A 14160-nucleotide genomic window follows, 5' to 3' on the forward strand; every position below is an offset into this window, starting at 1 on the left:
ATCAGGTTTAATTCATCAGAAATTATATTTTTGTATTAGTTCATTTGAGTACATCAATAAACACATTGCAAGTTAAATAGTGCATTTAAAAATTGTACATACATATATTTTCTATGCGAGAACAAAATCAAACAGTTGTTCTTTTCGGTGAAATCAAAAAATTGATATTTGAAATGAAATTAAGTACTTTTACCGGAGCACGGTTGGATAGCCTAGTGGTTAAGGGCTTATCCTCTGTCGTCCCAGGTCTTGGGTTCGACCCTGGCTCATCTCGAGAATATCTTAGAACAGATACTGTAAGGCTATAAGCCATATTTGTCAAAAAAAAAAAAAAAAAAAAAGTACTTTTACCGAAAAGTACTGCTTCCATTTCTTCATTATGGGAAGAAATAAACCACCTCTTGTTTGAACCACTGGGCTGACTATAGTGTAATTTAGCAAGACATTCACATGGACTCTAGCGTCAAGCCCACAAGAAAACCAGGCTACTAGAAAGATGTGATGGTCTATAATCTCATTGAAATTGGGCTTAGAACTCAATATGTTTAGATACGGGTAAATTGTAAAAGACTTGGCCCTTGTTTCTCTACTAAAGATTTTAACAATGACAAGAGAACCGTTCTTGGGCTCGAAGATACTAGATAGGACATAGGAGTACCAGATACTGGGTAAGGCGGACACACTTAAATATAGCTAAAAAGAGCACTAAAAAAAATCCATTTACACTTAAAAAGCAGGTCCTACGTGTCCTATAAATATAATAAAATATAGTGTACTAATGATTTTTGTATATTTATCCTAACAATATGTCTTGTAATTGTGTCTTATGATTTATATAATATCATATTTGAATTATAATTGGAGAAAAGAGAAAAGATGAGAGATAAGAAATGTGTAGAATGGGACTGAGAAATTTGACTTTAGCATTTGAAAATATATACATTACATATATGATTTTTTTTACCTAGAACTTAATATGCTATATTTCACTTATTAGAAATGTGTATTTAATTTAATCGATTGATACATTAACAAAATTGAGAATATATGGCCGCGTTTATATACCCTCCGCCCCTACTTCTCGTTAAGGGGACGACTGTGAGAATGTAATAATGATACAACTCTGTAATTTCAGTTCTGGTCATCTAATGTTCACATTTGTCTGATTCTAAAATTTGTCCAACGCCGATTTCTCAACTACCTAAGCTAATGTCACGATATTTAACAGAATACAGAGAATTGTGCTTTGGTTGGTCGCCTAGCTAGTTGGAAATAGTTTGTTAGTACTTTCTGAACTGTATGTTTTTCTCAATATACTTCCCAACAACCCTACTAATCATGGTTGGTTGTTTTCGAATTATAAAAATAAAATTTCTGATATTAGATTTTTGAACATCAAAACAATTCAGTATTCACCTAAATTTTCGAATCATATATTGGGGAACATCGAAACATAGTTTATGTTTACTTAGGTGTTATTTGACATGTTTCTCTACTCCTTATGTCCCATTTTAAGTGTTGTGTTTTGACTTTGAACGGTCAAACTAACCAAATTTTGACCAGGTATAAAGAATAAAATCGTTATTATTTTAAAAAACTAAAAATTACATTTTATAATATATTGTATGTACTTTATAATGACATTTTTTTTTATTTTTCAAAATTATATTATATGTGTAAATCTCAGTCAAAATTTGATCAATTTGACCATTCAAAAGTCAAACTAGACACTTAAAATGGGATGGAGGGAGTATTTGTTTTCGTAAGAAAAATAACATTTTCAATTTTTTCAGTTTTCTACTTCCTAAAATTATTTTCTGATTATTTAAAACAGAATCAAACATTATATTTATTTTATAAAATCATTGTTGTAAGTGTAAAATAAAAGTAACCGAAAAAACAACTATATAGATTTCTTGGTTCTCAAGATTTTTAAACACCATGTAAACCCCTCTACGAGCATTGGGTTGCCTCTTTCCATGCAACTCGCAAATCACTGCTCCTAATTATTTATTGAAAAATCTTCCTACTAATTTTTAAAATATATTTTACTAATTTATCAATTATATATATATAATTTATTTAAAAAATTCTAATAAATACTAGATCGATAGATAAACTGTTTTGTTTGGATTTTCAAATTTTCTACCGTATACGTGCTTCAGTAATGCGATGGACTAGTAAAGTACAGTCCGTCTCCACTCTCCAGTGTTGAATTTGAGAACACATTACTAAATTAGTACTAGTAGTAGTTTACCTACTTAACATACTTACCAACTAAAACATATATGCTCGTTAAAAATTATCCTAATCACTCCATTAAATATAAATCCTTTTTTTTCAATTAGCTGATGAAGTATTACACATATGTAAAATCAAGTTGCAGGTGACACACATGTACATATATGATATATGTGCGACTAAAAAAATAAGAAATGAACGCACTTCTCATTGACTTGATGATTATGACTGCGTTTCGTTTTTTGCTAACTACTCTTTACTTCTAGTATTTACTTAACAGTTAACACTGAGAATTAGTTAATAATCAACAATAATGTTGTGTTTGGTTGGGGTGAATGATTCCGGAAGGAATGGAATGAAAAATGAACTATATTATGGGTAATTGTTAACAAATTTGATCCGATCCTCCATTCCATTCCTTACATTATGTGCTAGAGATCATACCTTTAATTTGGGATGGAATGCTCCATTCTCTCCTACCCCCAATTTCTTCTCAAATCTCATCATAGCAATTTTGCACTCACTTAAATTTATTCTAAAATTTCCCTCCTATCTCTATTAGTTCCAAGTAATTTTACTCATTCCATTCCATTCCATCCATTCTCCCCAACCAAACACAACATAAGTATTACTCCTTTGTTTTTATGGATTATTATATTGTCCCACTAAGTTGAATACAGTTTTTTGCCATATCTGGTGCTTCTCAAGTTTCGCAAGTGGAGAGGAAAAAAGAGTCGAAATAGATATATGAAAGGAGTAAATATAATGTCATTTATCATAATTTCGTTCAGGGTCATATTCTAGATAGAACCATTAGAGAGAGAACCATATAACTCTTACCTTACCATTAGGAGTAAATAGTTGTTATATATTTTTTTCATTTTTAAGGAATATGACTCCAAAAACTCTCTTTAAGCGTAGACTTCACAAAAATTAACTCTTTTTTAATATATGTAAGTTATATCAAAGGTGACATCTATGGGTATATAAGATAAAATTCTTCATTCTTTTCTCCAAAATGAAGTCAAGAACACACCCTTTCCCCTCAAAGCGAAGCATACTACTAGCATTTATAATAATTAAATTAAAAAAATTATATACATATAAGCTGTCTTCAATCACAGAGACCAGATTTACAACTCATATTAAAACTATACAGGAATAAATTAACACATAGAATAATGTTGTAGACGTTGGCAGGTGGATGATTAGAACATTTGTTTACGTTAATGATAGTATAATCCTCTTCTTAGTATATAATTATAGCATATCTGGACCGGCCTGCCAGGAGATTAATTTAGTAGTGTTGGATGTTTTATAAATCCAATATTCGGTAGGCAGACAGATCCATAATGCATTTAATAATCAATATCTCAACTAGTCATTTGTTATCTCTAAAATTTTCTCTAATAATGCGGCTTTAGTAAAATATGTATCACATGTTCTGCACCAACAAAAGTCTCCACAAAATTTGGTACAGTTTCTTGATTGGAGTATCTTTCTCGCTGTGTAATTAATAAATATAGATGAGAAATTTAGAGAATCCAACTTCAATATTTAAACTTTTTTAATATTACGTTGATGCAGTTAATTTAAAAAATTTAATCAGTAAAGTTATATACATACGTAAATTTATTATATTTAATTGAATCATAGGGTGTTTACCTGGTTTTATAAGCCCAGTAGCTTATTTTTACCATTTGTTTAGATAATTATATAAGTCAGTTTTCGACTTATAAATCATAATCTGATAAGTTAAAATTCTTATTTCTTTTGTGATTTGTTTTACTTTTTGAAACTTGATTTAAAAAAATGTAGAAAATCACCTTAAAAGATAATTTACAATAATTATCAAAAAAATACCATGCACATAAACTAGAAGTTGATTCTCATTTATAATTATTTTATAATTTATAAGTACTCCCTCCATTCCAAAATAATAGTCGCTTTGACTTTTTGCACGTATTTTGAGGTGCATAAAAAACATATTTCTAAATATTATTTTTCAAATTTTCTTTTTTTGAATAAAAATAGGGATGTTAAACTTTTATTCAGAAAAGGAAAAATTCAAAAATAATGTATAGAAGCATGTTTTTTTTACACCTTAAACTATGTGCACAAAGTCAAAGCGACTATTGGAATGGAGCCAGTAATAAACATTTTTTAAGTTACGATCAAACGAATCCACAATCAATCATGACACTTAATATTTGAGATTACAAAATGCTTCAATGATGACGGAATCAAATAAGTCTCATTTTCAGCAACTAAAATAACAAATCTATTATCAAAGAGTAAAGCACCAAGAAAAAAAATTGAACCAGTAACGTAGTAAAGGTAAAACACTGTATTGGTGTTCAAGATATCTAATTTGTTTTCATATCTTATGATCTCATATGAAATATTTTAAGGCAGTAAGGTGCAACTAAAGTAACGTCCTGGATGGGTTGTGCTTAAATTTGTAATTTTGAAGTCTAATTTGTAGTTAGGCTGCCTAATGATGACATAATACAAGCCATTTAGAGAAAGGTGGTTTGTATTTTTCATAATGTCTAATTTTAAAATCAATATGCGGCAATTTAGTCTTATTAAGTTAACCATGACTGTCTGTCTAACACTACAATTAGCCTAATCACTAATTAATTGTTATTCACTTTTACTTTTATGACATACAGTGTACACGATCTACGTGGCATATGAGCTTTCGGTCAGTTCGGTCTACGCATACGGATACGAGTGATAAATATAAAGTTAATAAAAGGTCATTTAGTGTCAAAATGTGGTTACGCAGTGTCCTTTATTTAGTCAAATGCGTCCATCTAGGCCGAGGGACTTTGTATTGTGAGATTTCCGGTTTGGATCGATTATGAGACAATTAAAAAGAGACGGAATTGATCATGAGATAAGCGATGGAATAACGTTAACATGTATCCGTATTTTGACGATAATGTGAGACACAATAAGCAGCAAGTCTGTAAAGAGGTCCCCAACGGTAGAGAGAGATCGGCCATAATGTAACGGATAACTACATGCGTATGAGTATGAGTCCAAAATCCCCCATTGCATTCCTATCTTCACAAAGTGGGTGTTTCAACAGCTTTTCATCCCTTTCACCTGCAATATTGTTTTGTGCCTCCCAACTTTTACTAAAGTACTCCCTGTGTGCTACATTGCATCCTTAGTCATGCATAAAAACATAATTTTTTTAAAAAAAATATTATGCGAGGAATTCTCCAAAATTTTAAAATGTTGGAAGAGGGACTTATCATATTATAGTATATGATATATCACATTTCTTCTCATTTGAAAGTTCATTTTTGGATATGAGAGTGGAACACGGATTTCTATTTTCGAGTTCATATTTAAATATGAAAATGTTGGGGGTCGAGGAGTTTGAATCTGAATTTCCTGCAAATCTGAATTTCGATACCATCTTAAATGACTAATTCTCTGACATGTTTAGGGACGACGTAAGAATCATATTATATTATACAAAAAAGTTATTATGTTGTTTTATAAAAACCTAAATTTTGTTAACTAAATCTCCGATATCTACATATCCATAATGATAAGAAGTAAGTTGAACTAATCTTTCGATAAATCTGGATCGATCATGGATATATAAATGCAGGGGTTGTCATCTTATTATTATTATGAAAGTAATGTACAGTTGAATAAAGGGGTAATAGTGGTATGGGGTTTCTTGTGGGCATGGCAAGCTCTAAATGTACACATCTCAAGCAACCTCAAAATTCAATACCAATACAAAATACACAAACAAGAGAAAATAAAGTGTAGGAATAGTAGGTAGGAGGTTACTTTCATAAAGGTATATTATTGCCAAACTTTCCTCGAATGCTTTAATTTTTTGCTTTCTAAAAGACTCTTGTGCCCCTGCACAGTATTGAAAATCAAGTAGAGGGACCCAGAAGGGGCTCTAGTTCTAATTTCTACTACAACTTTTATAACCTGCCCTACCGGTTTCTGTACATTGAGATAACATGATTAGGATATGTATATTATGCAAACGTAATGGATTTTCAAGCGGCCCCACCACAATGATTGACATGAGATATAGGAGTAGTAGTACTTCTACTTTGTTCATCACTAGGCATGGCAAAGTGGTAGTACAATTTCCCTTTTTTGTTTTGGTAGTTTAGTTTTAAACACTTTTGAAAGCAGATTAGGCCTTTGCTTATGGCAAATCATACTGCAGTACGTAGGGGAGTGGTGTCGACCGATGCACATCGGCAACGGCTTAAAGTTGGGTTTATAAGTTAGATTTAGAAGTATTTATTTTGTACCGCTTGTGTGATAACTCAAGAAGTACTTATTTTCAGGAATGCTAACTTTTGTTTCAGGGTTTCTACTTATTTTTCACACTTTAATCACTTATAAGTCTTAACTTGTTTCTAATTTCTATCTATTTTTTTATTTTAAGTGAGAATCACTTATTTTAAGATCACCCAAACGGCCTCATTGTTTACAAATTTGGAAAAAAGTTCTACACGTATTTTGATGTTCTCAGAAGTACAATTTTATAAATTTTTAATTTTTTTCATTTAAATAAAGTTTTAACAAAATTTAAAAATAAGTTACGAAATTTTATTTTATAAAAGTTTAAATATGTGTCAAAAATTGAATAATTTTATAAAAAACGAATAAGACGGGAGAGAGTATTAAACAGTATAAATATTAAACTAGTGAAGATAAAGAAAACTTGACAATTTCTTGTAGCAATTACTACTTGCTAGTCTTATTTAAACTAATAATCTGCCACTTTATAGGTGGCCCGAAATCTGGGATCAAAGGCAAATTGTCTCAAAAGATGACAAGCATTGTTGAACTTATACAAATTTCGTTTTATGTTTTTCATATATTGGGTGCCTCGAACTTTTGTATGCTTGAAGATTGGTTTGGTAAATTTCCAAAACCAGTTCCAAAGTGAGAAAAATAAAATCAAGGTTGCTTTTCACGTGATTTACTAGGAAAATAGAACTTCTTATTTAAAGCTTTCTTCTTTTCTTTTTACTCGATGGTGTATGAATGTAGGCTATGTATTGTAGCATCGTAGCAACTTAAAAGGGTCTTTGCTAGGGTTTAGTTACTACTCCTTCAGTCTCTTCATATTTTTCTTTTTCTTGTTTGTGTTTCTTACGTTTGCCAATACACATTTTTGATTCTTAATATCTTCAATTTCGTATTAGTATTAAATATAAAAATTTCACCATATTAAAGTACTTGTGAATTTGAATTCAACAAGATCACTCACGACTATATTTAATCTTATAGATTAGATATAAGTTAGTAATTTGTCTCATGTTATGAACAGTATCGACATCACAAACATGAAAAGAATAAAGAAAAGGAGGGAGTACTCTATTAGAGCATCTCCAGCAGTTTCCCTATATGATATCCTAAGCTACTAATATAAGGAATATGACATAAAACACAACTCCAGCAGGGTCCTAGCCATCCCTTAAAAAGTTAGAATGCCCACTTCATTCCTCATTTTTAAGGATTGTGGAACCATTCCATTATACTATTTTCAAGAATAAAATATTCACTTCTCTCCTTTCCCTCCTCTTTCCCTCCTTTCTCTCTCCTACTCACAAGTTGAATATAATATTATAATAATAATAGGGAATAGAAATAGGGAATGTTGTTGGAGTTCTCATTCAATAAAATGTAGTAATCCCTTAAAAATTGAATATTTTATTATATATTTAGGAAACATGTTAGGACTCTGCTGGAGATGCTCTTGGAGCATCTTCAATAGCCTCTTTATAGTGGCTCTTAAATTGAAATTTGAAGAGCATTGTAATTTTGTTTGCTCCAATAGACTCCTAGTAACTCCTAAATTCCCTAAACTTCTCTTCTCTCTCCTCAATTGTAAGAGCTACTAGTCACTCTTAACTAATATTTTATAATAAATTTGTAAGCACTCATTCTCTCTCCATCCACTTTCTTTTGTACTTTTATGCACATGACTTGCTTTTAATAATATAAAACAAAATAAGGAGTGAATACAAGAGATGTTGTTGGAGTTGAACCTACATTAAATCACTAAGAATCAATATTTTATATTATATTTAGAAGTGATTTAAGAGTCCATTGGAGATGCTCTTACTCTGTACTCGTACGTTGGTTTCTATTGTCACGATATGGATCGGGATCACCCCTGTTGGTTTATCAGAAACAATTAGAGGGTGATCGCGGTCCTGTTTGATTCGGATTGGATGTAGAATCAGAACCAAATCATATATTTGCGGTTTTTTAAAATCTCAAACCAACCCGTGATCCGCAAACCAATTAATCAATTAACCCAGACCAAGTGGTGCGGTTTTTGATGGTTCCATCAAATGGATTAATTAGTTTATGACTAAGGCGATGAGGATTCGTGAATAATACTAGAAAATAAAGTATCATCTTGTCTTCATTGACACAATTTCACGTAGTTTCGTTATAATACAAACTTTTACCTAATAAAATGCATAAACTTGAATTGAAATCATGGATTACTGAATTGACAAGGCTTTGTTAATAAACCATAAAGATAAGGCTTTGTTAATAAATCAGAAACAAAATTTGTTAATCCGTTAAAAAAAAAACCTTTTAATTTGTTAAATTTTCCCGACCAACATCACATATTCGCATCACAAGACTCTGTACAACAATCTTATCGGGCAACAAAAAGGAGTTAAACGAAGCTATAATAACCAAAATCGTGCGTAGAAACAGCAAAGGTATTTAAAATTTCCATTTAATACATATACGACAATCCAAAAAGATAAGCATTGGTTGCGTAAGAGAGATGGTGAGGTCTTCACATTTATAAAATCGAAGCAAAATGCACCACGTGTGTGCTCCGAATTCAAAGAAAGGTAAATGCTCGAAAGCAGCAGCCCCATATCGACTTGTCTGGTCAAAGTAAAAAGGCCCTCATTTTCACAAGACAAAGTGGTGGTAGTAGTAAAAACTAGAAACCGTGAATACATTGAGTAAAACGTACTCCAGCTACGCCCATATAGGGTTGTAGCCTGTTCCCAAACGATCTAGACACCTTTACATCGAATTCGCCGAAAGTTTAGAATTTCGTGTGCTTAAGATTTGGAATATGAATACTAACCGAGTAAAATCTGCTTTCCCGATCTTTAATTTTATTTCCACAGATTTTTTTTACATATTTTGTCTCTGTTTATTTGTTCATTTACACTTTCAAAATAAATTTAATACTAGTTATAATTTTTGAAAGCTATCACCATAATTTTTATTTTCAAAACTTGACTTATTTAAATTAAGATTATTCCATTTTGTACCCCTGGACTTTTATCATTAGCAAATGAGTACCCACGTCTTGAAACGTGGCAGTTCAACCCTAAAATTTGTATTAGTTTTCTTTTCAGTTGTAACCATGACTCACCACTTCGTTAAAAACAGCAATTAACTTTAACTATTTGAGAGATTAATATTGTGTATATTCGTTTCTAAATCTACTTTACCCCCTGTGACCCTTTAAAGTTTATGTGTTATATTTTGAAATTATTTCTGACCACACACAACGATATTTTTCTAAGATAATACTTAATTTTATTGAAGTCAAGTGTCGTTCACCCCTCTCCCCCTCCCAAACCCTAACCTCCATTAAAGTTTTTTGGAGGGTTTCTATCGGTGGAAAGTCCCAATTCCTTTTTTCGGTTTTCTTGTCTGAAATTTTAATTTTCTTTCAATAAATTCCTAATCTATTTGGGTCTTGCTAGTCTCACCTTCTTGTGGGGGTTGGTTTATTTTGTTCTGGTGTATTTAATGTTCTCCATGATCGAAATTATAGATCTAACATGATTTTTATGAATTTGATTCGGGTTTAAAAGTATTTATGAGAATGTGTTTATGGTCAATTTTTCAGAACAGTCAGATGAAAACCAATCCGGTGATCATCAGATCGCTTAGTTAATTCTTCAAGAAAGAAACATTCAACAGCGATATATTTCGATGTCTGTCTAATTTCGATTATATTTATAGATGTCGTATGACTTTTAATTAATGAACTGATTTCTTAAAAAAAAATAAAAAAAAAAAAGGGGTTAGCAGGGAGTGTTAACGGCACGATTTCAAATTTACAGCACGAGAAAAGTTATTGTTACCGTGATTTCTCTTTATCTAGTTTTAAGAACTTTGAAAAACGTAAAATAAAGAGAGCGAATATCACGTTTTTCCAGTGACCCACGCCCCCCTGCCTTTGCCTGCTCTTCACGAACTTCCATACCCCACGACCCCTCCCTTCTCTAATCTTCCTCCCCTTTCTGTAATCTACTCGTACTATTTTATCATCTTCTCATCCTCAATCTGCTCCTTCAATTATAGTAGTCCATTATTTTTTCTTATTTTACTGCAATTTGTTCGAGTTCATCCACTTTGTTACCTATGTAGAAACATCTGACAATACAGACACTATAAATTGATTAAATGACTATAAAATGCATTTCTCTCCATTTATTTATGCTTTAATATAATTGTACTCCAGAGCCTTCCTTCTTGCGTACTCTTGATAAGAACAAGAATGGATAAATTCAAAAACTACAAAGTCAAAAACAAGTTGTAAATATGATAGAGTAGCTCTTTCCTTTGTTTCTTGTACATATTTTTTATATTATTTTTAATTAGAGTGGAAAATTTTTAAACATAAAAAAAGAAAGTTATTAAAAAATACAAAATTTCAAGCTTTCTCCTTGAAGAGAGAAGCTAATCCGGTAACAACTGCCTTGCCTCCTCTGTCACAGCTCTTCGGCTTCACCGCCGGTGGCTGCCAGGGCGACGTCACGGCCGTTGTTTTCTCATCGCCACCGTCACTTTTCTCCGACGAAAAACTATCACTCTTCCCAAAAATTAACTCCAACTCTCCGCAATCGCACTCTACACTCTCTTCTTTCGCTAATTCCTCTCCTGACTCGGGGGATGCTGTGGTTCTGGTGTACGGAGACAACCATTTGGCTCTCATGTACTCCGCTTTCCGCCACGGAGGAATGTGCATTCCTCTCTTCTTTAAGCTCTGTTTCGCTGCTTCGGAGATGATCGAAACCACTTGTTTCAGACGATCGGCTTTTCCGACGTAGATGTACGGTAGAGATTGCAGAATTGTTTTGTAATTTGATGTCGATCTTGCTATCTCGAACTCTGATTTGAAGTCTATGTCGATTAGTATTCTCTCCTCTCCGTCCACAAGCACGTCTATGTATTCATATTCACCTGTTAAACACACATTCATAAACACATTAATTTTCGATCAATTCGTACAATTCAATTCAAAGTGTTGCTGATCTCAGTATATGTAATTACCAGCTGGATATAGAGCAGATTTCTCCCACCGCGATTTACAGATTGAGGCATTGTAACCGTGAAACACTAATTCATCGGTGAGAATTCTTCTCAGATCGTCCTTTTGTTTGCAAATTTTGTTCTTCTCGACGATATTCGAAGTATCTGCTAACAAATTCCTTTCCGAAACGCTTGCGCATTGAATCAAATTCTGGAAAATCACAAACAAAATTCATCTCAATCAACCGGAATAAAATCAAACAGAAAGCGCAAATTGAACAAATGCAATTCCGTTTTCAAATTTTAGTTTACCTTAATCGTCTCGGAGAAGTCGCCGCACCAAGCTTTAGGCTTCAAATCATCACCAAAACCAGAAGAAACATCAAACTCGTCGTCAGAACTATCATTTCCGATTCCGTTAAAACAATTACATCGATTCCGTCCGCATTTCTGCGTCAACTGCTTTTCATTACTCTCTTCTATGAAATTCTGCACCATTTTCGTCAAGCAAACAGAGCTCGGCTCGAACAATTCAGCACTAGCTACTTCCGCCTTGCTGAATTGAGCTTCGCCACCAGTACTCGGCTTCTCCGTCGACGAGACGCGAAATTGTCGGTCAAAAAGCCTCATAAGCCGCGATTTCAACACAGGCTTGACCGCATCACTGCGGATCGGCACTTCTCTAATCGTCTGCGAATCAAACGGTAAAATCTTCGTCGGCCGCATGATTACAACAGCTTCCTCAACAAACTTTCGGAAATTAACAAACTACAAACACGAACTCTCTCAATTGAGTCTATATCGATCACCACAGCACCAGATCACGCCGTTTGTCACGATTACAACAAATTTTACATGAAAAAATCAAATTAGTACCTTACTTAGAAACAGAGAAACGAATAACTTGTAAAGAGATTTTAGTTTAATCTTTCAGCATTTTTCGTGTAAGATGTGCCGGCGATGAACAGTCAAAGTAGCATTGCGTGATGAGAGAGAGTTATCTGATGCCGGAATATTCATATTCCGGTAAAAAGTTTCGCCGGCGGTGAAGTTCAGAAAGAGAGATGTTTGTTTGTATGTATAGGTGTGTGTATATTTGATTTTATCGTTGAGGTGCTTTTGAAGTAAAAATGAAGAGTGGATTGGGATTTATATAGGAGTTGTGAGGGGATATATTAGTTCACCTGGGCGGATGTTATGGGGATTAAAAATTTGGAGGGTATGCTAAGGTGACAGTAGTTTATGAAGGTGAAGCACGTGGCGGGTGATGATTGGATTGTTGTGTTAAATTGAAATGACGACACTATTTGTAACAGTCCAGTAGTCCACGTCCAAATGCCCCCAACTCACAGTCACAGCAAGGTAGCGGCTTATTTCGTGTGGTAATGGTGTGATAATTTGGTTGTTACATGTGAGATTGCAAAAGTGAAATACATGTTGATATGAAATTCTGGAAGTTTAAATGTATGAAAAATACATATACATTTAAATGGTGTGAAATTTTAGGTATTAAAATTTTAATTAGAAGGAAAAGAAAATTAAATAATTTATGAAATTATACTTTATAAAAATTTTAAAATGAGTGTCGATTCCTATTCACAAATGTATAAAATCCGGTTAACTTTTATATAAGTACTGAATAAATTATTAATATAAAAAAATTACATAATCATATGAACTTAAAATTATTTTTCACTAAAAACTAGTATTCTAAAAATCATTTAACTCATCCGAGTACTATTTTTAACTACTCGTTCGATCCGTGTTCCGAGTACTCGCATCCAAAAATCATTTTGTAAGAAATTAGTTAAAATTTAGTTTGACTGCGAGTACTCTTAGTCAAACTTGTGTTTGACTTTTTTTAGTAAAGTTTGGACAATAACCAGAAACATAGATGTAGCAATTATTAATATATTTTTTTTATTATAATACGAGATAGTACAAGAAGATATATAATATATACCTGAACTGTGAACTCAATTATTGTTAATGTGTTATTAATAATATTATTTGTTTATTAATAAATTATTGATAATATTAGATAATTATTATTACTATATACTCTCTCCGTCCCTCTCATTTCTTTACAGTTTTTTTTCACTACTCAACACGTATTTTAAGACTCTTATAAAATATAGTGCCGTTACTTATTTTTTGAGATTTTTTTTTGTGTATAAATATTCAAACATCAAATTTTATTCAAAAGAAAAAAAATTGGAAAATAAGTTACGAAACTATGTTTTCTAGGAGTATTAAAATGCATGCTGAACTCTCTTGAAAAATAAGTTACAAAATTATATTTTCTGAAAACATTAGAATGCGCGCCGAACTCTCGTCCCCCAAGATAAACTACTGAGGGGGACAGAGGGAGTAACATATTCTATTATATTAGTAACAAAAAATCGTTATACTTAAGTTTCAAAAATAAACACTTGTGATTTGTATACTAAAAATTGATTGAAAATGATTTTGAAACAAAAAAATATTAATATTTGAGTAGCTTTCCGAACACTCTCCAAATTTTGAGTACTCATTTTTTAAGAACAAAATCAAATCGATTTGATTTCCGTTTTTTACAACTTTATTAAAAACACATTTCTTTTG

At 32.2% G+C, this 14160-nt stretch overlaps 1 protein-coding gene across 1 annotated transcript; it reads right to left on the minus strand.

The window, feature by feature from the left end:
- Positions 1 to 10819: 10819 nt before the first annotated feature.
- Positions 10820 to 12700, minus strand: LOC108200000 (uncharacterized). Its single transcript, XM_017368050.2, has 3 exons — positions 11869 to 12700; positions 11578 to 11767; positions 10820 to 11487 (listed from the first exon to the last, which is right to left on the minus strand). Exons 1-3 carry the CDS (start codon positions 12280 to 12282, stop codon positions 10958 to 10960), a joined length of 1134 nt encoding a protein of 377 aa, XP_017223539.1. The 5' UTR covers positions 12283 to 12700; the 3' UTR covers positions 10820 to 10957.
- Between the last annotated feature and the right edge of the window lie 1460 nt (positions 12701 to 14160).

This window comes from Daucus carota, chromosome 8, assembly GCF_001625215.2.
Source record: "Daucus carota subsp. sativus chromosome 8, DH1 v3.0, whole genome shotgun sequence".
Lineage (NCBI taxonomy): Eukaryota > Viridiplantae > Streptophyta > Magnoliopsida > Apiales > Apiaceae > Daucus > Daucus carota.